The sequence below is a fragment of the Bos grunniens genome, chromosome 11 (genome assembly GCF_055505025.1).
Source record: "Bos grunniens cultivar Pamir isolate PY7600 chromosome 11, Bosgru_T2T1.0, whole genome shotgun sequence".
Taxonomy (NCBI): Eukaryota; Metazoa; Chordata; class Mammalia; order Artiodactyla; family Bovidae; genus Bos; species Bos grunniens.
The window spans coordinates 9,211,060-9,236,980 of NC_141175.1; the positions used below are offsets into that span (position 1 = coordinate 9,211,060).

General features: G+C 54.7%; 2 protein-coding genes across 4 annotated transcripts; both read left to right on the top strand.

Moving 5' to 3' along the window:
* Positions 1 to 1,384: 1,384 nt before the first annotated feature.
* PIP5KL1 (phosphatidylinositol-4-phosphate 5-kinase like 1) lies at positions 1,385 to 10,532 on the top strand. The gene is made up of 10 exons (XM_086324956.1): positions 1,385 to 1,829; positions 2,990 to 3,040; positions 3,244 to 3,398; positions 3,594 to 3,718; positions 4,698 to 4,732; positions 4,822 to 4,877; positions 6,097 to 6,209; positions 6,506 to 6,659; positions 9,252 to 10,018; positions 10,349 to 10,532. The coding sequence occupies exons 1-9, from the start codon at positions 1,524 to 1,526 to the stop codon at positions 9,517 to 9,519; spliced, it is 1,263 nt and encodes a 420-aa protein (XP_086181082.1). The 5' UTR covers positions 1,385 to 1,523; the 3' UTR covers positions 9,520 to 10,018; positions 10,349 to 10,532.
* A 5,381-nt stretch (positions 10,533 to 15,913) lies between these two features.
* On the top strand, positions 15,914 to 25,080 carry ST6GALNAC4 (ST6 N-acetylgalactosaminide alpha-2,6-sialyltransferase 4). 3 transcript variants are annotated; one of them, XR_015136295.1, is made up of 7 exons: positions 15,914 to 16,048; positions 16,476 to 16,561; positions 18,118 to 18,303; positions 20,647 to 21,059; positions 21,421 to 21,468; positions 23,124 to 23,231; positions 24,377 to 25,080. XR_015136295.1 is itself a non-coding variant. In XM_086324964.1 (6 exons), exons 1-6 carry the CDS (start codon positions 16,012 to 16,014, stop codon positions 24,627 to 24,629), a joined length of 1,083 nt encoding a protein of 360 aa, XP_086181090.1. In that variant the 5' UTR covers positions 15,914 to 16,011; the 3' UTR covers positions 24,630 to 25,080. The 3 variants fall into 3 exon arrangements, 2 of the variants coding, with proteins under 2 accessions (XP_086181090.1, XP_086181091.1); XM_086324964.1 differs by lacking the exon at positions 21,421 to 21,468; XM_086324965.1 differs by lacking the exons at positions 21,421 to 21,468; positions 23,124 to 23,231.
* The last annotated feature ends 841 nt before the right edge of the window (positions 25,081 to 25,921 follow it).

Genomic DNA, 25,921 nt, shown 5'->3' on the forward strand with positions numbered 1-25,921 from the left:
ACCTGCAAATGCCTGGAGGTTTGAAAGAGGGTCCAGAGTCCCTGTGGAAGGTGCAGGGAGAGTGAGTTGAGAGGAGTCTTAAGAGTAGGCAGACAGGCCTGGGGCTGTACTGGGAGGTTTGGACTGTTTCAGTGCCTTGGGAAGCCACTGGAGGCTTTGAGCACGACAGTGACATCATCCGATTTATGCTTTTAAAAGCTCACGCAGGCAGCTGTGTTCTCTCACCCTAAAATCTGCCCTCCCCAGCGCCCCCGCCCCCCGCCCCACCACACACCCCGGCCTACACTGCTCCTGGCCCATAGTGAGTGTTCAAAAAACTGTTGAATGAATACATGTCCCTGACTTCCTGTGTGACCTGGAGGTAGTCGCTTTTCTCACTGGACCTCAGTTTCCTTACCCGAAATACGGTCTGTGGGATTTTCATGCCAGAGTGGGTGGGCGGGACTGGATTTAGGTTATCGGCCTCCCGAACTCCCGGAGATCTGAGTCTCCCACACTCAGAAGGGAATGGGGGGTGGGGGTCTTCATGCCGCAGAGACCCTAACCAACGCGGGGCGGCCCCGCCCGGCCTGGACCGCTGTCCGAAGGATGCTGCAGCCCCGGAGGCGGGACCCGCAGGCGATCCCCGGGGCTCCCTTTCGGATTGGGTGCAGCCGTGACCGGCACCGCTCGATTGGTCGATCCAGAAGGAGGGGCGGGGCCCGGCTCATGCTGCGGGGCTACCCGGTAGCGGGGGACGCGGCCGGAGCCCGGGAAGCTGCTGCGGGGGCGATGGCCGCGCCGAGCCCGGGGCCCCGCGAGGTAGGTGCAGACCCGAGAGAGGACAGGAAAGGAAAGGGTTGGAGAGCAGGGGCCGGGTCTCCCCGCCCTGTAAGGGGCGGACACATCCCCATCCAAACCCAGAAGGGGTCCTGCACTTGGGCGGGACTGGGACACGCCCCACATGGGGCTGCTGGTCTGAAGTGGGGAGTCCAGCGGGTTTTCCACGAGAACTTGCTTGGTTTCTTCATTGTAAAATGGAGACAATAATAAAAGCGTCTCCTTCATAGGGCGGTTAGGAGGTCAAGCTCTCAGCTAGGGCTGGGCTCGTGGTGGGTGCCTACTGAGGATGGGTCAGAAGCTGTGACCTCAGCTTCGTGGAGACCTGCCGGGCCGGACTGGAGGAATTCGGAGTAGACGAGTAGAATAGATGACTCAATCACTGACATCACAGCTCCTACTATAAGGAGATCCTGTGCACGGTGCTCAGACTCACCAGTAACAACAGTTAATACCAGCCCCGAAGGAGGTATTGTATGTAGTTCTCAGTTTACAGACTAGAAAGCGAGGTGCAGAAAGGTTAGGTGATTTACCTGAGGTTACACTGCTAGTGAGAGGCTGCGGAACGAATGCTCCACCCGCTGATAGTAAGAACCATCCCTATGAGTGCTGACTGAATGCCAGGCACGGTCCTCTCACAACACGCCGTCGGGTGGGTACCAACCTTTTCTGCATTTTACAACTAAGGGGACTGAGGCAGAGAGATGAGGAGAGAGCTGACAGTGATGTGGGACTCAGACCAGGGTCATTCTCCTGTGGGGTGCTGGCTGCCCCATGCTGACTGCTTCTGGTGCCTCCCACCACAGATCCTGGCCCCCTCCCCAGAGGCTGGACGCAGAGCAGCTGCTTCAAGCTCTGGCCACCGTGGCCTCCTCTGGCGTCTGCGGGACAAGCAGTGTCGCCTGGGACTGTTTGAGATCAGCCCGGGGCATGAGCTGCACCAGGTGATGTGCCTGATGCAGGCGGGGCTGTGGGCTGCCACTCAAGTGTCCATGGACCACCCGCCCACGGTGAGTGGCCAGTTCTCTGCACCTCCACTAACAGCGAGACCAGGCTGATGCCCCGTCCTGCTAATAAATGCAGGGCTGGGGGTCAGAGCAGGCCAGATAGAAGGGGAGGAAGGCCAGGACTCGGTGCAGGGAAGGAGGGACATTTCTGGGCTGAGGCCAGGAAGCCAGAAAGCCCAAGGTGTGTTGAGGGTATGAGGAAGCCCTTGAACCCATGTGGTGGATGTGTGATCTAGGTGAGTGTCTGCCTCTCTTTAGGCCTCAGTGTCTCCATCTGTATAATGGGTGGGAGGGATTGTACTCCTTGGTCTCTGTTGAGAAGGGACCCCACCCCCACCCTACCAGCTCTGCCCATCCTCCCCAGAGCTCTGGCTAGGGCCAGGCTGGCTCAGCAGAAAGGGTCGCCCACTGCAAGCTCAGCACCCGGACGGCCCCGGGTGAGCATGTGTGTCGTTTGTGTGTGTGCACACATGTGCAGTGTGACCCCATCCTAGCGCAGGGACCTGGAGGTCCAGGGAGATGCAGGAGTCCTCTGAATCTCATCACCTGCTAAAAATCTTGCAGGGTTCCCCAATTCTCAGCATGGTCTCAGCGTCCTGCTGGCTCAAGCTCAAGGGCCATCTGTCCAACCTCATTCTCAGTCTACCCCTCCCTTATTCTCTTCAGTCTCGGCCTCTCCTCTTCCCAGTGGCCATCACTGCTGTTCCCCCTGCTATGAGCACCTTGCTCCCCGTCTTCACTACCCCCACATTTCATCTTAGGGGGCACCTCCTCCAGGAAGATTTCTCTGATCCTGCTCCTCCCAGGCTCAGTCCGGCAGGTCCCTAGACTTCAAGGCCACCCCCTTTTACCGGGAGGGCATCCGGCAACACTTTGGCCAGCGTGTGTCTAGGCACATGTGCCAGACTCTAACTCAGAGACTGGTGTGGGGGACTCAGCAGTGAATAAGACACACCTGGGACCTGCCCCGGCTCACTCTTCCCTCCAGCTCTGGGAGGGCTGGCCGTCTCCCTGCTCAACTCAGGCATACCCGGATTAGTCCCCAGCAGCTGGAGGAACCACAATGGGGGGAAGGGGGTGAGGCCGGGTGCCAGACCCTGGGAGACCCTGGGCTGGCAGTGCCGGCTGAGACTTGCCCTGGGCCGCTTTGCTCCTTGCTGCAGGGGCTGCCCACGGAGGAGGATTTTTCTGAAGTCCTGACCCAGGTTCATGAGGTAGGAGGCCCAAGACCGCTGCATGGGAGGGAATGTGTTCAGCTCTCCTCCTCCGTTTCCCCATCAGTTGCAGTGGGAGTGATGGCTTGACCCCCGGGTCTTGCAGAAAGGGTGTGCTTAACCCTGACCCTCCCGCGGGAGGGCCAACTGCACACCCCTGGGCGCCAGGGGACACTCTTGGGGGCTGTTCTTCCTCCTCGCAGGGCTTCGAGCTGGGCACCTTGGCTGGCCCCGTCTTCGCCCGACTGAGGCGCTCCCTGGGGCTGGCCGAGGAGGACTACCAGGCCGCGCTGGGTCCCAGTCGCCCCTACCTGCAGTTCCTCAGCACCTCCAAGAGCAAAGCCAGCTTCTTTCTCTCGTGAGCTGGTGGCAGGGGTGGGGAATGGCGGGGGGAGTGGTGTCTGGCGGTGGGTCGGGGGAGAGGTGCGCTTTAAGAGAGAGAGAATGGCCAAGTTAAGTTGGGTGGAGAGGGGTGGAGACAGGAGGCCAGACGGGCGGTGGGGAGGCGGCTCCTGACCGGCCTGGACAGTGACCTCTCCCTCCCGCCCCTCAGCCACGACCAACGCTTCTTCCTGAAGACCCTGAGGAGCCGGGAGGTGCAGGCGCTGCTCGCCCACCTGCCCCGCTACGTGCATCACCTGCAGCGACACCCACACTCACTGCTCGCACGGGTGCTGGGTATGACCTGTCCGGGACTGGGACTGCAGGGAGCGGGGAGGTGTGAGGAGAGAGGGCGAGAAGGGGATGGGTCGGAGAGTGGGAAGGTTCCAGGGTCGGGAGTGGTGGGGGGAGCGTAGGGGATCTGAGTCCGAGCAGGGTGGAGGGCACTGGGCAACAGAGAGGCTGGGGCCAAGTCCAGTGGGGAGGCGGGTCCTAGACAGCAATGTACAGGGGGGCGGGGCCGATGGGAGGGGCCAAGACCTGGGTGGGGCCCAAAGAGGGCGGGATTGGGATTGGACAGTGACCGGAGGAAGATTTGTGGGCCTGTTAGTCGCTCAGTTGGAGAAGTCAATGGCACCCCATTCCAGTAGTCTTGCCTGGAAAATCCCATGGACGGAGGAGCCTGGAAGGCTGCAGTCCATGGGGTCGCTGAGGGTCGGACACGACTGAACGACTTCACTTTCACTTTTCACTTTCATGCACTGGAGAAGGAAACGGCAACCCACTCCAGTGTTCTTGCCTGGAGAATCCCAGGGACGGGGGAGCCTGGTGGGCTGCCGTCTATGGGGTCGCACAGAGTTGGACACGACTGAAGTGACTTAGCAGTAGTCGCTCAGTAGTGTCTCTCTGCGACCCCATGGATGGTAGCCCGTCAATCTCCTCTGTCCATGGGATTCTCCAGGCAAGAATACTGGAGTGTGTAGCCATTCCCTTCTCCAGGGGATCTTCCTGACCCACGGCTCGAACCCAAGTCCCCTGCATTGCAGGCAGATTCTTAACCATCGAGCCCCCCATTTGGGGTTAAATCTAGAAACAGGTCAAATCGGGACACCAGCCTCAAGTTGGGGAAGGGTGGGGTCCGGGGGCGCGGCCTGGAGGCTTGGGATGCGGCAGATCTCGAAGAGGAGGCGTGGCCTGAAACTGGCACTGGACAGGACGTACCCGGGGGGGCGTATCCGAGTTTGCGCCCCTCACCTGACGCCCTCTCCCCTTCCAGGAGTGCACAGTCTGCGGGTGGCTCGGGGAAAGAAGGTGGGTGAGGCCGAGCCGAGTGGACCGGGCCGGAGGGAGGGTGGGAGGGTGAGACCCTGTCTCCTCTCACTCCGTACTCCCGTCCCTAGAAATACTTCATCGTCATGCAGAGCGTCTTCTATCCCGCCGGCCGCATCTCTGAGAGGTGAGTCGGCCTCCCAGCCCCGCCCAGAATGTACCACCTGAAGCGCCCACACTCATGGGATAGACAGTGAAAGATCGATCCCAAGATTTCTTGACGGGTCCGAGACCGTGATCCCCACGACCAACGTCTCTTGAGCGCTCAAGAGGCAATGGGTGCTGTGTTGAGTCATTTGCATTCATCATCTTCCTTCCCAGAATATCTCTGAGGAGTAGGTGTCCTTATCATCCCCATTTTGTGGATGAGAAATCGAGGAGGGGAAATCTACATAGCTACTGTGCTAGATGGAGAAGGCAATGGCACACCACTCCAGTACTCTTGCCTGGAAAATCCTATGGACGGAGAAGCCTGGTAGGCTGCAATCCATGGGGTCGCTAAGAGTCGGACACAACTGAGCGACTTCACTTTCACTTTTCACTTTCATGCATTGGAGAAGGAAGTGGCAACCCACTCCAGTGTTCTTGCCTGGAGAATCCCAGGGATGGTGGAGCCTGGTGGGCTGCCGTCTCTGGGGTCACACAGAGTCGGACACGACTGAAGTGAGTTAGCGGCAGCAGCAACTGTGCTAGAAGCAGGGATTCAAACCCAGCCTCTGATTGGACTCGGCCCTCTGAGCCTCCTAGTCCCCCCTCCTCTGCCACCAGAGCTCCATATTGGTGCTCCCGCAGGGGCTGCAGACCTCCCACAGGCCCTTGTGGTTCTGTGAGTAGTGTGGGCCCACTCTGTCGGATACCCCAAGGATGACAAGGTGCCAAGAGGCAGGCACAGGTAGGGGGAAAGGCTGGACTGGTGTTCAGCCTGAGTTGGAATCCCTGCTCTGCCCTTTAGTCACTGTGTGGTCTTGGGCAAATTGAAAAACCTCTCTGAGGTTTTTTCTTCATCTCTAACAAGGGAACGATAATGGACTGGGGTTGTGCTGAGAATCTGAACAGTCCCCCTGTGGCTGCTCTTGTTTCTTATTACCTTGTGAGCTTTTCCGTGTGTCTCAAGTCCGTATAAAGTGGAATTCTGTCTTGTAGCTCAGCTGGTAAAGAATCCACCTGCAATGCGGGAGACCTGGGTTCAATCCCTGAGTTGGGAAGATCCCCTGGAGAAGGGAAAGGCTACCCACTCCAGTATTCTGGCCTGGAGAATTCCATGGACAGTCCATGTGGTCGCAGAGTCAGACACGACTGAGCGACTTTCACTTTCACTTTCTGTCTCCCCAACCCCTCACCTCCAGGTATGACATCAAGGGCTGCGAGGTGAGCCGTTGGGTGGAGCCCGCCCCTGAGGGCAGCGTACTTGTTCTGGTGCTGAAAGACCTCAACTTTCAGGGCAAGACCATCAATCTGGGTGAGCCATAGAGCAGTCACTGCCTGCTCTTCCTCTGTTTAGGGTGAAGTTAGAAGGGTGTCCTTGGCATTATCCTCTGCCCGAGTCATTAACAGCCTAGATTCTGGAGTCAAGTGGAGAATCCTAGCTCCGTGACTCTCTAGCTAGGTGACCAAGGCAAATTACAGATGAGTTTGCCCATCTGTGAATTGGGACAGTAATGTCTCCTGCCCTCCCGGGGCAGGTGCGTGTGGAGCCCGCAGCACCTTGCCCGGCACCCGACGAGCACTCAGGTGGGGGCACTGATGCTCCGGCAGGGCCCCAGAGGAGCTGGTTCCTCCGCCAGATGGAATTGGACACCGCCTTCCTCCGGGAGCTCAACGTACTGGATTACAGCCTTCTGATGGCCTTCCAGCGTCTTCATGAGGATGAGAGGGGTCCAGGCAGTAGCCTTATCTTCCGCACAGCCAGGTGGGCCCCCTAGAGGCAACAGCAAGAATGAGGTGATGAGAGCATGGAAAAGACAGATGGTGTGGTGGGAGAAACAACACAGGCAAAGGTTCAAAGACTGGAAAGTGCAGTATTTGTGTGTTTGTGTGTACGTGTGTGTGGGAGGGGGTGGGGGTGGGGGGGGCGGAGGAGGGGAGTGGAGAGCTGGAGAAGCCTGGCCAGCAGGGATAGTGGGCACAGGTGGATCACAGCAGGGGGAAGACCAGGTGAGATCCAGTTGGATGAGGGCTTCAGTGTTGAAGAATCTGCCCATTTTCCAGAAGGGGATGTGGAGTCATTGACGATTTCAGACCTACTTCACTTTTGCCTTAGAAAGAGCCCTTGCCCCCTGACCTGGTCACTCCACTTCGAGGACCCTGAAGTCATCGCCTCTGGCACCATCATCATGGTGCCTTCCTCTGCATGCAATCAATCTCGCATGCTGACAATGAGGTTTTGGTTTTGAGAGGATGGGTTCATTCCCATTTTAGAGATGTGAAAACTGAGCCTCAGAGGGAGGAAATGAAGTTGTAGAATGACTTTTGAGGATTCATGTTAGTACTTGGTTAGTTACTTGGCTTTCAGTCCTCCAAGGCCCACTTTTGTAGTTGAACAGAATTACTCAGGGCTGCCCTGGCAGTTCGGTGGTAAAGAATCTGCTTGCAGTGCAGGAGAGCTGGATTCAATCCCTGGCCTGGGAAGATCCCCTGGAAAAGGGCGTGGCACCCCACTCCAGTACTCTTGCCTGGAGAATCCCATGGACAAAGGAAGCTAGTAGCCTACAGTCCACGGGGTCGAAAAGAGTCGGACACGACTGAGCTACTAACACTTTCACTTTCGATTTTCAGAAATATTTAGGCATTAAGATAGGCCCTTCTTGGAAATAAGAAAGGAAATAAGTTCATTGATTTGTTGGGTGGACAAATGTAAAGTGATGTCCACTCACCCAGCCTCCAGCCCCACTCTTTGGAAGAAGACCTTCCAATGGGTGATCTTGGGCACAACCCAAGGTAATGGCTCCCCATGAAACCTGTGGCTTGGTGGACACATCCTGATCAGGTAGTGGAATGCCCACCATGGGATACAGATTCCCCCAAGTCTGCCTATCCAAGCTAGAGTAAACCCAAGTTTGCATACAGTGGTTGTTATTCTATTGAAGTTTTCCAAGCTGGCTGGTAAATGGCCATAGCCCTGCTTCCACCCAGTTCTGAGCCCCTCATTCAGAACCTACCATCCCCAGGTTAACCCTGCCACTGCAAAAAGTACCAGTATTCTGTCCAGGCTCCCAGACCACTCTGTTCGGATTGGTTGGTGCCTGGGGTGGAAGGGAGCTTTCTTTGATTGGCTTATTTCCCCCCAAGACCTGGGCAGGGCAGGAATAAAGCCCCCAGTGACCCCCTGACCCCCTACTCTCCAAGTTGCACCATCACAAGAGGACAAAGTTAGGGAATTGAGCCTTCTCTGGCTTGGATTGTGGGCCCCCGCCAGAGGGATCTTCTGATTTGGAATACAATTTGGGGCAAGAAGACACACATCTGCAAACTTGGGTTGGACCTTTTTCTGCAGGGTTTCAACTCTGCCACTCTAAAACGTTCAGGGTTGGACGACCCCGAACAGCAGTTTTGGAAATACCTGTGTATGGTGTGGTGTGTGCACGCTCAAACTGTCTGACTCTTTGCAACCCGTGGACTGTAGCCCGCCTGGCTCCTCTGTCCATGAAATTTTCCAGGCAAGGATACTGGAGTGGGTTACCATTTCCTTCCAGGGGATCTTCCTGACCCAGAAATCGAACCTGTATCTCCTGCATTGCAGGCAAATTCTTTACTGTTTGGGCCATCAGGGAAGCCCACCCAAATATGGGACTTACCCAAAGTGATGTTGTACTTAAATGTAGAGCCAGAGTCTGTGTGACCCAAGTGCTGGATATCAGCGCTATCCAGTAGAAAGTTAATACTAGCCACACAGGTAGTTTTAAATGTTCTAGTAGCCTCATTTTAAAGAGTAAAAAGAGGGACTTCCCTGGCAGTCCAGTGGTTAAGACTTTGCCTTCTAATTCAGGGAGTGCAGGTTCGATACCTGGTGGGGGAACTAAGATTCCACATGCCTTTAAACAAAAAGCAATAATGTAACAAATTCAACAAAGACTTTAAAAAATCTTAATAAATAAAAATAAAAAGAAATAGGTAAAAATAATTTTAATAGCATATTTCCCTTACTTCATACATCCAAACTTTGATCCTTGCATCATCTAATCAATGTAAACATTTATATCTTACATTCTTTTTCTCATACTATCTTGGAAATTCAGTATTTTTTTTCCTTTTTTTTCAGTATGTATTTTACACTAACCATGCATCTGGGGCCATACGTGGCTAGCTGGTGGCTGCATAGCATGCAGCTCAGCTTTTAGCCTGTCAATTGCAATTCATTCAGCCGCCCAGTTTATCTGACATCAGGCCAGGGCACACGGGAGGGGTGGGGATGACCCAGGGGCAGTCTGGCCCAGGCTGACAGGGTCCATTGACTGGGGGTCCTCGGAGGAGACAGTTACCTCACCCCCCTGTCGGCCCCCAGGTCTATACGAGGGGCGCAGAGCGCCGAGGAGTCGGGAGCCCAGAACCGGCGGCTGCTGCCCGACGCCCCCAACGCCCTACACATCGTGGACGGGCCGGAGCATCGCTATTTCCTAGGCCTGGTGGACCTCACCACGGTCTACGGGCTCCGCAAGCGGCTGGAGCAACTGTGGAAGACGCTGCGCTACCCAGGCCGGACCTTCTCAACCGTCAGCCCGGCTTGCTACGCCCGTCGCCTCTGCCAGTGGGTGGAGGCGCACACCGAGTGACCGGCGCCCAGCCGCTCTCTCCCCGTCTGGACAAATGGGACCACGCCGGGAACGCGGGTTCCAGCCTGGCCCCGGGCAGCGGGTCGGGCTCCCCTCGCCTGCCATTCCTCCGGTTGGCCTCCAGAGGGCGGCATCCCCTAACTAATATTATGAACTCATTTTGCTGGGGAATGTTGTGCCTGATTGTGCCAGGGACTCCCCTAACGTGAGATTATTTAATCCTCAAAAAAAGAAAGAAAAAAAAAAAGCTATTATTCTTTTTTACAGACCATGAAATGAAGGCTCAGGGGGTGAAGGGACTGAGCAAAATCATTCAGCAATAAATGCGAGAACCAGGACTCAACTATGCCTTTTGAACTCAGGAGCTGTATTCTTATTGATCAGCTCCCACAGTCCTGTCCTCACTGGGGAAGCGGGTGGCTGAAACCTCCAAGTCCAGCCTCTTCGTCGTCCAGATGGGGAAACTGAGGCCCAAAGACTTTAAGGGACTCATGCACGGGTAAGTGGATGAGTCCCAATACCCGCTCCGCCCCCAACCCAGGCTCAAGCAGGACCCACTGGCCTCCCTCTGGGGTGGGCCCCCTATATCCTGCACAGGTGGGAAGAAGTGGGGCATTGGGGGGGGGTGCTTCAGCTCTAGGTAACATTAGACTGGGGTCCATTATTGATCTTGAGTAAGTTCTGCCCTCCTCTGGGAGTCACTTTAATCACCTGTGAAATGGGAGCAGAGGTTGGTGGTCAGTCTGAGGGACCTGGACGCACAGACATCACCGGAGCAGAGAAGGAAATTGCCTGCATAGCCCCTGATCATTCCTTCTCCCTCCTCCAGGAAACTTCAGCCCTACCTCTGACCCCAGTCCAGTTCGACCATGCCCAAGGGAGCCCTTCCTCTAGAGCTTCTCTGTGGCCTGGCTGTGTGACCAGGAAAAGGTGCTAAACCTCTCTGTGCCTCAGTGGTCTAATTTTGCAAATGGAAATATTTAACTCATTAAATGTTTATTGAGCACCTGCTATGTGACAGGCCCTCTGCCGGGGGAATGGGGACCTCGGGTGGAGCGAAATGCAGAGATTCTTCCTCTGAAGAACTCACAGTGTGTGTGTGGGGGAACAGTGACAAAAGCCACGTGTGTGACAAAGCCTCGTGAAGCAACATGGGGCCATGGCGCTTAGGGAAGGAGCCCCTATCTAGTTATTTGATGGGAAGGGGGGCTCTAACCTCTAAACAGAGACCAGAAGAATCAGATGCAGCTCTGGCAGTGGCAGGGGGATGGGGGTGTGTCCCAAGCTAAGGACAAAGCAAAGATCTGGGGTAAGAGACAGCTTGGCATTTGAGAGAAAGAACTATTTCACTGCGGTCGGAGTTTGAGGGTGGGGTGACAGTGTGGTGGTGGGGGGAGCTTTGTGGGCCAATCGCTGGTCCCTGGGGCCGGATGATTCCAGACCTTGGGAAAGTCACTCAGTGACTCAACGCTGCCATTGCATTGGCCATAACAGAAAACAAGGAAAGACGGCTGGTGGGGGAAGGGAGAGGAAAAGGAAATCTTAGGCTGCAGGGCTGGAGCGGGGGGCTCCTGAAATATATACGTAATTGACGTCATCCCTTGCTGTTTGGGTGACCCTGGGTGATTACTCAACTTTTCTGAGCCGGCATAAACCACGGAGCACTTCTCATTCTGGCTCAGCAGGAAGTTGAGACACAGACTGCGTTAAGGTCATCACTAGGAAGGTGGGTGGGTCGTGGAAACTCTGGTGGAAGGGCAGCACGGCAGGAAACAGGGCCTGAAAGGAAGTGGCCCCTCTAAGGTCTCACGAGGCACAGGACTCCTGGCTCTTCTAACTGGCTCAAGCAACACATTATCTAGCACTGTGTGTGTGCTGGACACCGTGCCGGTGTTGGAAATGCTCTCAGAACATGACTGGCCTGGCTGCCCACACAGAGATTAGAGGCTAGTGGGCAGGTGGACCATAAACAAGACAATGAATTAATACACAGTGTTATTTCAGAGTGTGACAAGTCCTCTGAAAAAAATGAATCCAGTTGGGACAAGAGGGATGGGGGTGTGGTATCAGAGGGGTTGACAAGGGCCTTCTAAGGAGGTGATATTTGAGCTGAATGACTAGAAAGAGCTGGCCATGTGAATACAGAAGTCCAGGTTGAGGATACACCAAGTGCAAAGGTCCTGAGGTAGGAACAAGTTCAATGCAATTGGAGATTGAAACGGCAGTCAGGGTGGGTGGACAGCGATTAGGAAGGAGGCAGGAGTTCAGAGTATGCAGGGCCTCACAGATCAGGGTGAGGAGACAGGACTTTTGCAGGGTTGAACAGAAGAGCTTCACCTGAGGCGGCAGGACTTGCCAGTGTCAGTTCCTCTGTGGATGTACGCTCCTCCTCTGCTCTGGGAGCCCAGGACCGTGGTGTGTGTCCTTGTCCCCATGCAGTCTTAGCAAGGCAGGCTATGCCTCTCTGCGGAAGGAATCGTCACTTCACCAGCCATTGTGGGTGATGAGTGAATCCATAGGAACATCTCATCATTTTCTTCCCCTTGGAGTTGGGGCCACAGACAGAGACTGAACTTAGGTGTGCCCAGGTTAGGGGGAGGCAACACAAGGAAGGCTTGTGCTCAAAGGATGCCCTGGGAGCAGAGTCGCTTCAACATCAGCCCTTCCGATAGGATGAGGAGCAGCATGGAGGTCTAGTCACCGGCTTCGGGGAATTTGGCTTTGCATGTGGGCTTCCCAGGTAGTGCTAATGGTAAAGAACCCGCCTGCCAATGCAGAAGATGCAGGTTCAGTCCCTGGGTTGGGAAGATCCCCTGGAGGAGAGCATGGCAACCCATTCCATATCCTTGCCTGGAGAATCTCTCATGGACAGAGGAGCCTGGTGGACTACAGTTACTGGGGTCGCAAAGAATCAGACACGACTGAAGTGACTTAGCACACACACACATGGAGTGGAGAGCCCTGGAAAGTTGCTGAACTGGGTGCAGGTACCCAACACAGATACCTTGCTATTGTATCCACATCAGAACCTCTTAGAAAAAGGAAAATAGAGTTTGAGATAGGACCAGAGCAGGAGCCCAGGCTTTTACAGTGTGACTTCTTTTGTTACTGTGTTTCCTCCTCATCTTGCATGAAACTCATAGGATTTAAACTTAGTAATTCAAGATGGAGTCACAGTGGCCAATGTGAACTTCCATATTAGTTGTTGTGAACTGTCCATTACAGGACTGTGAGTGTCTGAGTGTGATAAATTAACATTGTCGCTTTGGGGTCTTCCTTGGAGGTCCAGCAGTTAAGATTCTATGCTTTCCCTGCAGAGGGTGAAGGTTTGATCCCTGGTGGGGGAACTAAGATCCTGCATACCATGTAGTGTGGTCAAAAAAAAAAAAAATAGTGTTGCTTTAGATAAGAGATTTGTTTTGTTCCTCAGAAAGACTCTACTGGCACCGAGACTGATAGACACTAAGACTCCTTGGGGGCATAACTGTTACCCCCTATAGGCAGATCCTTTAAAATGAGACCACAGTGCTAAGTGACTTGAAGGCTCTTTGCTGGAGGACTCCCCGCTGCTGTTCCAGATGGATGCTCTGTTGGAGCAGAAGGTGACTTCCTATCATGTCTGTCATGAGACTGGTTCAGCTGAACCAAAACCTGCTGCTCACTGGTGCTGAGATGGGATCTTCCCAGACTTCTTCTTGGACTAGTCTGTTACCCCCCTTTCTATTTTCCCTACTTTGACTAACCTGTGTTGCCTGCTTTTGTTGTTGTTCAGTCAGTAAGTCATGTCCTACTCTTTGTGACCCCATGGTTACCAGGCTTCCCTGTTCTTCATCATCTCCCGGAGTTTGCTCAAACTCATTTCCATTGAGCTGGTAATGCCATCCAACCATCTCCTCTGTCATTCCCCTTCTCCTCCTGCCTTCAATCTCTCATCATTCAGTTCAGTTCAGTTCAACCGCTCAGTTGTGTCTGACTCTTTGTGACCCCATGAATTGCAGCACGCCAGGCCTCCCTGTCCATCACCAACTCCCGGAATTTGCTCAAACTCATGTCCATCGAGTCGGTGATGCCATCCAGACATCTCATTCTCTGTCATCCCCTTCTCCTCCTGCCCCCAATCCCTCCCAGCATCAGAGTCTTTTCCAATGAGTCAACTCTTTGCATGAGATGGCCAAAATACTGGAGTTTCGGCTTTAGCATCATTCCTTCCAAAGAACACCCAGGACTGATCTCCTTTAGGATGGACTGGTAGGATCTCCTTGCAGTCCAAGGGACTCTCAAGAGTCTTCTCCAACACCACACTTCAAAAGTATCAATTCTTCGGCGATCAGCTTTCTTCACAGTCCAACTCTCACATCCATACATGACTACTGGAAAAACCATAGCCTTGACTAGACAGACCTTTGTTGGCAAAGTAATGTCTCTGCTTTTCAATATGCTATCTAGGTTGGTCATAACTTTCCTTCCAAGGAGTAAGCGTCTTTTAATTTCATGGCTGCAGTCACCATCGGCAGTGATTTTGGAGCCTCCCAAAATAAAGTCTGACACTGTTTCCACTGTTTCCCCATCTATTTCCCATGAAATGATGGGACCGGATGCCATGATCTTCGTTTTCTGAATGTTGAGCTTTAAGCCAACTTTTTCACTTTCCACTTTCACTTTCATCAAGAGGCTTTTAGTTCCTCTTCACTTTCTGCCATAAGGGTGGTGTCATCTGCATATCTGAGGTTATTGAGATTTCTCCCGGCAATCTTGATTCCAGCTTGTGCTTCTTCCAGCCCAGCGTTTCTCATGATGTACTCTGCATAGAAGTTAAATAAGCAGGGTGACAGTATACAGCCTTGACGTACCCCTTTTCCTATTTGGAACCAGTCTGTTGTTCCATGTCCAGTTCTAACTGTTGCTTCCTGACCTGCATATAGGTTTCTCAAGAGGCAGGTCAGGTGGTCTGGTATTCCCATCTCTTTCAGAATTTTCCACAGTTTATTGTGATCCACACAGTCAAAGGCTTTGGCATAGTCAATAAAGCAGAAATAGATGTTTTTTTGGAACTCTCTTGCTTTTTCCATGATCCAGTGGATGTTGGCAATTTGATCCCAGCATCATGGTCTTTTCCAATGAGTCAGCTCTTCACATCAGGTGGCCAAAGTACTGGAGCTTTAGCTTCTGCATCAGTCCTTCCAATGAATATTCAGGGTTGATTTCCTTTAGGATTGACTGGTTGGATCTCCTTGCCGTCCAAGGGGCTCTCAAGAGCCTTCTCTAGCACCACAGTTGGACAGCATCAGTTCTTCAGTGGTCAGCCCTCTTTATAGTCCAACTCTTTGCCTGCTAATTGTGTACAATAAACCAAGTGACTCATGAATTGAATACTGGTTATGTTTTGTATATCCCCAGTCCTGTGATTCTAGCCTGGTCTTACCGCTGGACCCTGCAAAAAAACAGGGGCATTTGGGAGTTGAAAGTAGGTGGTCAGAGCCCTGGCTTTGCAGTGACTGCCCAGTTCAAATCCTGCTTCTGCCACAAGATGCCCCTGCACTTTGAGGTAGCTTCTATCATCAACCTCCCTCCACAGAGGAGAAAAACAGGCTCATCTGAGGTAGTCCAGGTAAGGATGCCAGAAAGAGTCGGACATGACTGAGCGACTAACACACAGTTACACTGGACTTTCAGATTTCTAACGTAATTAGTGGCTGCTTTCCTGCGTAGTTCAACCGGTAAAGAATCTGCCTGCACTGCTGGAGACCTGGGTTCGATACTTGGGTCGGGAAGATCCCCTGGAAAAAGAAATGGCAACCCACTCCAGTATTCTTGCCTGCAGAATCCCATGAACAGAGGAGCCTGGCGGGCTACAGTCCACAGGGTTGCAAGAGTCGGACGCGACTTAGCGCTTTCTTTCTTTCTTTTCTGAAGTTCCAATATACGTGGGCATCCGGTATTTTACTTGGCGAAATCCGGCAACCCTACCAAGCTTGAAATCTGGAGCTGCCTGAGCCTAAAACCCCACTTGATTATCCCTGAAGCTCCCCACCCCCAAACTTCAGGAATGGAGAAATTCCAATCCGGACCACAAGAGAGCGACAAGGCACACAAGGCACCCTCTAGGTCTTTCCTCTGGGGGGGGCCGCCCACCCCACCACCCGCAGGAGCTTGGGAGATGAGCTGAAAGGCGAAAGGGAAGAGATGCCGGAGCTGAGACTCCGCCCCCAGCTGCTGAGGCCGGGTCCTCAGACCCTGCGGCCTCACCGCCCCCGCCCACGCCCACCGCGCACGCCCCACCCGAGGCGCGCTCGTAGGTCCCGCCCCAGCCCCGCCCCCGGCGCCTGTCTCCTCCTCCCCGTCCTAGCAAACCCCGCCCCCACCGGCGGCGGCGCACAATGAGTTTCCAGCCTCCAGAAGCTGAGGCGACGGCGACGGCGACGCCTCAGCCCCGGGGCTCCGGCTTCCTGCCCCGTCCGTCCCGCCCGCGGGCCATGGAGCTCCGAGCAACGGATGGGGAGCAGCCGGCGCATCCCCGCCTGCCCTCCAGGTTAGCGCCCCAGCGGGTGAGGGGTCGGTGGGATCTGGCAGTGGGGTGGAGAGCCCTTGTCCCCTCCAGCCCCAGGCCTCTCTGTTAGTGAGTTGGGCGGAGATGGGAGTCAAGGCTCCAGGCTCCTGGTGCTTATCTGACCCAGAGTGGATGGGGTGGCCTTGAGCCCTGGGCTTCTCTTGTCTACCTCTCCTTCCCCGTCTGTGCAATGGGGACTGGGTTGGCGGGAGGTTTCAGCTCCTTTAGGAAGATATTACAGCTCCTTTAGGATGGGGACAGTGCTTGCCCCGTGTTTGGGGACTTAAGGGCGTATGATTCCCAGAAGCCGTCTGCCCTGACCCAGGCCTGTACCCTCCCCTGCCTCGGTATCCCTGGGCAGTTTCCTCGGAAGCCTGGGACCCAGCTCTGAGTGTCTGGGTCTTGGCAGGTCCCTGGCTCCCATCCCTTCCCAGCCTGATCCCTGGAGGCAGCAGCCACGGGCTACTGAGCGGCAGTGACAGCATGAAGGCTCCGGTAAGTGGCAGAAGGAGGAAGGCTCACAGGGGAGGTGGCTTCCGGCCCAGTAGCCTCTCCCCCAACCCCAGAGCTGACTGTCACTTCTGATTCCACTGCTCCTGAGCTGAAGGAGACGGGGAGACCAGCCTCAAAGTCCAGCCCTGATCTGGCAGGCTGTGTGGCCCCAGGCAAGTGGCATTCCCTCTCTGGTTTCAGTACTTTGCTCTTCTTCTATGTATAACGGAGATAATAGTACTGCCTCCTGTGAGCATCCAGGGGTCACCCAGGTGAGGCATCTACCTGGGAGCAGGGTATGTTGTGAAAGTTCAGTTTAGCGGAGTCTTGACTTTATTCAGGAGCCCCTGGCGAGAGCCTTGAATGTTGTGGGAAGTCAGCCATGGCTGCCTGAATCAAGGTCTCTGGGTCCCTGCGGGCAGGGAACCAGGTGCCAAGCACAGCTTGAGGCCTCGGGGGCTGAACCCCCTCCTCCGCACAGCTGGTCTCACAGAGATTTATTTTTAGGAGCTGAAGTGGCTTGTGGGCAGAAAAGGGAGGGCCTCTGGCAGGATATGCCCAAGGAGGGGACTGGTGGGGGCTACTTTTTCACCTCTGATTTTCAGAGAGCCCCAGCCAGCTGCCAGTTGGTTCCTGAGGCAGAGGGACCTGTGTCTTAGGCAGGCTGGGAGACCGGTTAGAGCCCAGAGAGACACAGGTGGTGACTGAGGTGGCCCAGCACACAATGGCAGGCCAGAGTTGTGTCCCCCCACCAGGCAGCCCCTCCTTGAAGGCTCGGTGGAGGTATTCACTACATCCGCCAGCCGGGCAGGGGGCCAGGAGGGCTTCCTGGTTCACGTGGCCTCTGGGGACGTGGTTTCTGGAGGAGGGCGCTTCAAGGCTGCAGCTCTCAGTTCTTGAAACCATTTGCTGAGTGACGCTTCCCAATATCCCCTTCTACTGTCTCTTTACTCACAGGGTCTGCTGACCCAGGTCATGATCATCGGCTGGGGGAGGGGACGGCTCTGGGTGTGCGGGACAGCCTGAGCCTGGGGTCTGAAGGGAACTGGTGGCCCTTCTGCCGGGCCATGCCTGACCTCATGTGCACAGCACTTTATGGTAGCCCTTTGGCCGCTGTCCTCAGAGTGAGTTCCCACTGTGGGTAGTATCAGTTTCATAGAGGAAGCAGGCCCAGAGACGTAGACAGTTATACCCAAGGCTGCACAGGGCACCTCAGCTTTCTGGTTAAGAGGACGGTTTCTGATTTGGAGACCCCACCCTGCTGCTTTCTTACTGTGTGGCCTTAAGTTACCTACCCATTTTCACCCCAAATTGGTTTCCTTATCTAGAATATTGGGATAATAGGGCTTATCTCAGTCATGCATGTGCTCCGAACCTGACAGCCCAGAGACAGCCCCAGCCCTGGCTAACAGAGACTGTGGCCTCTGCTGATGTGCTGGGAACTACTGAGCTGGGATTTGGACCCATGAGGCTGGGGATCCCAGAGGCAGCTTCTAGGAGCTCCAGCGACACTGGCCCCCCACCCCTAACTCACACCCCATGACCGCGGTCTCCCCCAGTGTCGGCTCCTGCTCATCGTCCTCTGCTCTGTGGGCTTCTCGGCTGTCTATATCCTGCTGTGCTACTGGGCCTGCCTGCCCTTCTGCCCAGCCTTCTGCCTGGACCCCCACCTCTCTATCAAGTCCAGGCCCACCGTGCCAGGGCCTCTGCACTTCAGTGGCTACAGCAGCGTGCCAGATGGGAAGGTGAGTTTGCTGGGCAGCGTGTCAGGGGCTGGGGGGTAGGCCCAGCCAAGGTTGCCAGGGTTCTCCCCGGACTCTCTGGGGACTGTGAGAACTGGGCTTATGTCAGGCCAGCCTGGATCCTGGACTTGGCTCCTCTGCTCAAGCTGACCAGTCCCTTTACCTCTCTGAGCTTCAAATTCTAGGAGGAAATTTTTTTTTTTTTTCAATTGTGGCTGCACTGCATGGCTTGCAGGATCTTAGTTCCCCGATTAGGGCTTGAATCCAGGCCACAGCAGTGAAAGCGCTGAGTCCTAACTACGGGACCACCAGGGTATTCCTAAATGTCTTTTTTTTTTTTTTTAATTCAACGAACATTGCCTGACTGCTCTTAGCTGGGCACTGGGGATAAAAAAGATGGGTTAGGCAGGGTGGCCACCTGAAACTCCTGGTCCATCCTGGAAGCCAGACAGCATCACATCGTGGTGGTACATGCAGCTTTAAATTTATTAAAAACTGTCCACGCACAACCCATCTGTTTAGCAAGTGTGTATTTGGTGCCTTAGATGTGCTCTGCCTTGTGCTGATACCTGCTGGGGATACAGATCTGCCCCAGAGCTGGCCCTCTACAGGAGACAGGGACAGTGGAGCCCAAGGGTGACAAGGCAGCTGAGGCCCCTGCCCCATGGCGTGCACCTCCCCATGCTTGTTTTGCCAGGCGAGGTTCAGAAGGCTTTACACCGCTCACCCTGATTTCAGCAGCCCCAGCTGGTAGGTTTCTTCTCAAAGGCATCTGCCAATGACACCCGGTGCAGGAAGGTCTGAGCTCGGAGTCTGCCAGCTCTCTGAGTGTTGGTCAGAGGGAGGAGGGCTCAGGGACCTTGCGTTGGAGATCTATTTCAGGTCTTCATCCCTCTGAGTCGCAGTTACCTTATCTATAAAAGGCAATCATTGTGGTTCCTACCTTGGTAGGGTTGCTCTGCAGGTCCAACTGCATGATTCATGGATAGTGTTTAGAATGGGTGCTGTATAAATCTTTGATCAAGATGCAAAAACAGCTGAGTTGGGAGGGACAAACTCAAGTGCCACCAGGTTTGGCCAAGAGGGACAAGCTGCGAGGTAGGCTGGGTAGACGCCATCCCAGCTTCCGTGGTCACAGCTAGTGTTCATTTCAGATGCTCAGAGCTCATGAGGACGTGGCCCCAGGATGGCCAGATCCTCTGAGTTTGTTAACAGAGCAGAAAATCTTAGAATGTCGAAAGGGCTGATTTCTATAAAGGATTCATTGTCTTAAAGATCCTGCAAAACAGAACAAGCAGAACACCTTCTGAGGCAGATGGTGACTTTGGATCTGAACAGACGACAGTTGTCAGCTCAGGCTTAAACTGAGGGCAGAATAAGGAAGTCTTGTTCTTTATTGCCAGGGCATGGAAAATGGGGCTAAAAGTCCTTAAATCAACACTGTGTCAGACATAAACTGTCCCTGAGTGGGCTACAACTGTGTGTCTTTTATCGACTAGATTGAATATTCCCATATCCTTTACAGGCCTCCATAAACCTGTGTTCCCAAAGGGGCATGGAGGCCTGGGGTAGGCAGCAAGTCTTCTCTCCAGTGACAGTTTGCAGACTTGTTGGATTGGCTCCTGCCTCTTATGAGATGATGAGGTGGGGTAGGAGGGCAGCTTACTGTGCCCTCAGTCTGTGCTGATCACTCTCTAGGCATTTTGAATTGAATCCTTAAAACCTGATCAAGCAGATGCTATTTTCATCCCCTTTTTATAGATAAGGAAATTGAGGCTCAGAGAGACAAAGTAACTTGCCTTAAGCACACACAGCTAGGATGGGGCAGAGCCAGGATTCAGGCTCAGAACCAGAGGTTCCCAATGTTGTGATGGGCTTTTACTTATAAACTGGGACAAGGAAAATGGGACTTGGGCAGAGGAGAAAGTGACCTAAAAGAAATTCTGAAGAGCTGAGGTTCATATTTACCTAACGAACATATAACTGACTCCTAGTCTGTGCCAGGAACTGCTCTGAGTGCTTTATAAATATTGACTTATATAACCCTAACAAGAAAGTGCAATGTAGGGCCTCATAGGGCCTTAGCAACAGAAACCAGGGCCAGAAATGTGGCTGATGGGAAAGCAGAGGCCTTGAGCATAGAATCTCAGCTCTGCCACGTGTCACTGGAATGACCTTTAGAAAGTCATTCCAACTGCCTAGCCTCTGTTTCCTCATCTGCAAAAAGGGTTGATGAAGTCCTTGGAGCTGATACAGGTGGTCAGGGGTATTCCTGGGTGGAGGAGAAGGCAGGGTGGAAGCTACGTGCCCAGGACTTCCTTTCTTTCTCTCTTCCTCCCCCTGCAGCCTCTGGTCCGAGAGCTGTGCCGCAGCTGCGCCGTGGTGTCCAGCTCAGGCCAGATGCTGGGCTCGGGCCTGGGCGCCGAGATTGACAGCGCTGAGTGCGTACTGCGCATGAACCAGGCGCCCACCGTGGGCTTCGAGGCAGACGTGGGCCAGCGGAGCACCCTGCGGGTCATCTCCCACACGAGCGTGCCTCTGTTGCTGCGAAACTATTCCCACTATTTCCAACAGGCCCGGGACACACTCTATGTGGTGTGGGGCCAGGGGAAGCACATGGACCGGGCGCTGGGTGGCCGCACCTACCGTGCGCTGCTACAGCTCACCAGGATGTACCCCGGCCTGCAGGTGTACACATTCACCGAGCGCATGATGGCCTACTGCGACCAGGTCTTCCAGGACGAGACGGGCAAGAACCGGTGAGCATGAGCCGGGGAGCTGGCCTGCTGGGGATCTCCCTGGCAGCTGGCGGCCTGCCTTCTCCAGGAGCCTCTGGTCCACTAAGGGTCTGCTCTGTCTGGCACTGGGGCTCAGCAGTGATAGAAGCAGGCATGGTCCTGCCCTCTGATGGGGACAGGAATCAGAGAGACTGTCATCATCGAATGACCATATAGATGTTCCACACGGCGGTGAAGGGCGTTCGGCCTCACCAGTATACACTGTGGCGGGGTGGTGGCGGGGGATGGTGGTGGTGGTGACCAGTGTGGGGCCATGGCAGGGAGCTCTTCTCTTTGGAGGGGATGTTCTAAGACCTGAATTGGTTTCTGATGTCCCTTCCAGAAAATGAAAGTAACAGTGGCAGTTCTAACAGCCCTTTTTGTGCACCAGGTACTGAGCTAAGTACTCTTGCTTTCAAGATCTCATTTTATCCAACACCCAAGAGAGCACTTGAACTCCTATGGCTTCCTTATCTGCACACTGGTTTCTCCCCCACCTCTCTAGCTCAGAAAATACAGCCACCAGCCTCCAGTTTTTTAGTCAAACACTTGACTTTGCCCTTGACTCCCCTTGTTTCATCACCTGCCACATAGGATGGGCTCTCGAATCTCCTTCCTTGTCCATGGGTACCTCCTTGACCAAAGCCACCATCCTTCTCTGTTTTTTGGTAATATTTTATTTTTTTATTTATTTGACTGTGCCTGGTCTTAGTTGCAGTACATGGGATCTTTGTTATGGCATGCCAGATCTTTAGTTGTGGCATGCAGACTCTTAGCTGCAGAATGTGGGATCTAGTTTCCTGACCAGGGATCGAACCTGGGCCCTCTGCACTGAGAGCACAGAGTCTGAGCCACTGGACCACAGGGAAGTCCCCACACTCCCCTGCACTTGCAGCACCCCCTGCAGTCTGATCTCTAAGTGCCCCAGTGAGTTCATCCCACCAGTCACCTGGCCTCACCCTACAGCAGCTTCGCATCACGTGGAAAATAAAGTCCAGACTCCCACCTCCTCCCCTGCCCAGGCCTTCGTGCCCTTGCATGGTCTGCCCCTGCCTGCTTCTGTGGCCTCATCGTCCGTCGCTTACCCTGCTCCAGCCGCACTGGCCGTGGACATCCACACTGCTCTCACCTGCAGGCCTTTGCACATGCTGTTCCTCCCCCAGATCCTCCCTTGTGTTCAATACAGATGGAGTTTCTCCTTGGCCCCATCTGAAGGGACACCTCCTACCTGACGTCCTTCATACCATTCTTTTGTTTCCTTGTCTTCTCAGCAGGTCTCTTCCAGCTGCCCACTTCCTTGAGAATGGTAGCGCTGGGTGGGGCCACTTCATGGCCAGCTCAGGGCTTGGGAGGTGTTAGGTTTGAATGGCTGAACCACCTCACAGCCCTTCAGTAGAGCCCGAGATGAATGGCCATCGACTGGGAAAGTAATCAGTACTGGGGCTTTTGGAGAGAGGTGAAGCCAGGTCCGGCTCCAGGGTCCCGTGCTCTGAGTTGGGGGTTGGGGCTTGAGGGAGGAGCTGGGCTGACCGTGTTCCCTTTCTATCACCACCTATAGTTATCCCCATGTCACCTATGGGTCACTGAGGCTCAGAGAGGTTCATAAGCAAATCGGATGCCCCGGAGCAAATTCAGGGTTCAAGTTGAAGACTGCTTGACTCTAGACAACCCTCTTCCCCGCTTTCAATGGCTGTGTTTCTGCTGCTTTCTGCTGTCTCTGCAAGCTTGGTCCCTGAGATGTGGAGAGGGTGTGACCAGGGCTGATGCATCATCATTGTTGGGGGCGTGGTTTGCTCAAGTTCTGTGTGGATGGGTAGAAGATGCACAGACCTGGGTTGGCACCCACGCCCACCTCTTGCCCACTGCTGGCCTTGGGCCGGATCTTCCGGCTCCCCAGTGCTCCCACAGAGCCTCTCTGTGGGGGTTAAGATGAGAAGCCCTTGACTGGGAGGGGAACCAGTGCTGTGTGGTGAGCCTGGGGCCACCTTCCTTCCAAGTTGAGCTGGGGGACGTGGCCAGCTGACTGTGCGTCCCTCCCCCGGCCAGGAGGCAGTCCGGGTCCTTCCTCAGCACCGGCTGGTTCACTATGATTCTCGCCCTGGAGCTGTGTGAGGAGATCGTGGTCTACGGGATGGTCAGCGACAGCTACTGCAGGTCAGGCCAGCCAGGAGCCAGGTGGTGGGGGGGGACACCATGTTCGGGCCCTATGCTGAGGGTGTGTGGGCTTCCGCGTGAGTAGCCAAGGCACAGACAGCCCTTGGGCCTGGTACCTGGTGGGAAGGAGCCCAACCTGTAGAACAGGCTGGGTTTCCCACCTCCACTCTGCCCAAGTGGCCTTGGGCCCAGCCGCCACCTCCCAGGGCAACCATTTTGTTAGGTCAAAGAGAGCAAATGACCACACTGTCCTCAGAAGCTTGTGGAGAGGTTTAGCAAGAGAATGATCTACTGAAGTCCTCGCCCCAGCCTCAGGGCTGCTGTGCGTGTCTGTGATCAGCTGTTACGCCTAAGCTTTGACTTGTGATGTTGTTCTAGTTCAACACTGTCATGGCTCCCATCACTGAACTGAAGGGGCCCCGTGTTTTCATCCTCTGTTTTTTTGGGGAACTTCTTTGCTGAGCACGTGGGCAAGATGAAAGTAGCCCCTCTCTACCAGGACGCCTGGCTAGACTGCCTGTGAGTAGGTGGGTATGCAGGCCTGGCAGTTACATGCTGCGGGGACCCAGCGGTCCCTCAACCATGAGCCGGGCACCAGGCACTTTGCAATTTTTGACCTTTGGTTTTAGCTTCCCTGGTGGCTCAGACGGTAAAGCATCTGCCTGCAATGTGGGATGACCCAGGTTTGATCACTGGGTCGGGAAGATCCCCTGGAGAAGGAAATGGCAACCCACTCCAGTACTCTTGGCCTGGAAAATTCCATGGATGGAGGAGCCTGGTAGGCTACAGTCCATGCGGTCACAAAGAGTCGGACACGACTGAGCCACTTCACTTTCACTTTCAGCCAAGAAAGTAGATGTCACCATCCCCATTTTACAGATGGGTTATTGAGGCTCAGGGTGTTTGTCTTGGCCTAGAGTCAACCAGCTCGCAAGAGGTACAGCCAGGGCTTGAACCCTTGGCCTTTAGAATCCTCGGGGGCTGCCCTGTTCTTCCTTTATCTGTCTTGGCCTCCCTTGGGACCTGGCCTGTGGGACTCTGTGGTCCGTAGGGCTGGGGGAGGGATGGTCCTGGCAGGTGGCGGGGTCTGGCGGGAGGCAGACCAGGTGGGCTGCCTCACACCTGTCCCTCTTCCCCACCCACAGGGAAGAGCATCACCCCTCAGTGCCTTACCACTACTTCGAGAAGGGCCGGCTGGACGAGTGTCAAATGTACCTGGCCCATGAGCGGGCGCCCCGCAGCGCCCACCGCTTCATCACCGAGAAGGCCGTGTTCTCTCGCTGGGCCAAGAAGAGGCCCATCGTCTTTGCCCACCCATCCTGGAGGACGCAGTGGTCCCATCGCCACAGTACCATCACCAGGCCTCTGTTGCAGCCACACTCAGCCAAAAACACTTAATTTATGGATCCTGCCTCCTGCCACATGCCGAGCGGACCTGAGTTCCCTTCCAGCCATACCCTTGGGGACACTTGGAGCCATCTCAGGCTTCTAGACTTGGGGAGAGAGGAGGAGGCCTCTGGTGACCTTTGCAGCCTCCTCCCCACCCCTGCTCCCTGAGTAATCTGAGTCTTCGTTTTTAAGTTCTTCCCACCTCTGAGTCTGTCCAGTGGCCTTCGCCCTGGGGGCTGGTGGCCCCCAGTCACCAGCACTATGAATTTCAACCGAGCACCAGCCCTGGTCCTTCCTCTCTGTACTCCCTCTCCACCTGCCTTTGGTGCCACACTTCCCAGGCTGGTTGCCCTCAGCGGGGCAGCCTAGAGCTTGGGGTTCGTTGGGTGAAGTGGGGGGCCTTTGAACTGTGACTGCCAGGGTCACCTCTGGAGCGTACGGGTAAATGTGTTTTCTGGAAGCCTGTCCCGGCTATTGTCATGTGTCTGAGGGTGGGGACTGGAGCTTCTCTGCTCACCACAATCCCATGATCTGTTGCCTTGAGGGGAGACCTCCAGCCAGCTGGCCTCTGGCCATCTAATCTGCCTGCCTGTTTCTTCCTCAAGAGCCTATCTTCTTCCCCACCAGCTCAGGGTGTGTGGCCCATGGCAGCACATAGCCCAGGAAATGCCTTCCGTGGGATTCCCACCCTGCACTGGGAGAGGAGTCAGGGTGGGAGGAAATCCCCCCACATCACGTTCCCTTCCTGGTTCAGGGTCAGATTCCAAGGGCCTGGCCAGTTCAATTCCCAGTTAACTCTGGAGTTCGTTACACTACCAGAAAGGAAAGCAGGGGGCAGGCCAGGGGCCTTCCTTCTCTGAGTAGCAGTTCGGTCACCGGTAAAGTGGAAAGGCAGACCCACCATCGAACAGGGGATGGACGGTGTGCAGCCACCCTGGGGTGGGGTTAGAGTTAACCCAGTTCACAGACGACATGAAGCCACTGGGTTGAGCCAGGATGCAATCCCAGGTCTGAGAGCTGCAGCTGAGTGTCTGGGCCCCCTGCACCTGGTGGTTGGAAAGAGGGCTTCACTCCCCCTCCCTTCTTCCTAACTTCCTCCCTTTTCCCCATTTCTGGAGACCAGGAGACTAATGGTGGGCCAGGACCCCAAGGTCTCAGCTGGGATGGAGCCCTTGGGTTCTAGCTTGCAGCTCCAGGGCTCAGCCAGTTCACTGATGGGTGACCTGTGCAGTTACCTTGGGCACCAGGCTTAATGTTCTGCAGTTTCCACTTGACACTTTTTTTTGTTTGTTTTTAATTTA

Bases quoted from the DNA above. Each gene is read 5' to 3' on its own strand.
- PIP5KL1 (XM_086324956.1), top strand. From the start codon at position 1,524: ATGAGGAGAGAGCTGACAGTGATGTGGGACTCAGACCAGGGTCATTCT. The intron at 1,830-2,989 runs GTGAGTGGCCAG...TCCTTGCTGCAG, and splicing joins CCATGGACCACCCGCCCACG to GGGCTGCCCACGGAGGAGGA. The intron at 3,041-3,243 runs GTAGGAGGCCCA...TCCTCCTCGCAG, and splicing joins TCCTGACCCAGGTTCATGAG to GGCTTCGAGCTGGGCACCTT.
- ST6GALNAC4 (XM_086324964.1), top strand. From the start codon at position 16,012: ATGGGGAGCAGCCGGCGCATCCCCGCCTGCCCTCCAG. The intron at 16,049-16,475 runs GTTAGCGCCCCA...GGGTCTTGGCAG, and splicing joins CATCCCCGCCTGCCCTCCAG to GTCCCTGGCTCCCATCCCTT. The intron at 21,060-23,123 runs GTGAGCATGAGC...TCCCCCGGCCAG, and splicing joins GACGAGACGGGCAAGAACCG to GAGGCAGTCCGGGTCCTTCC.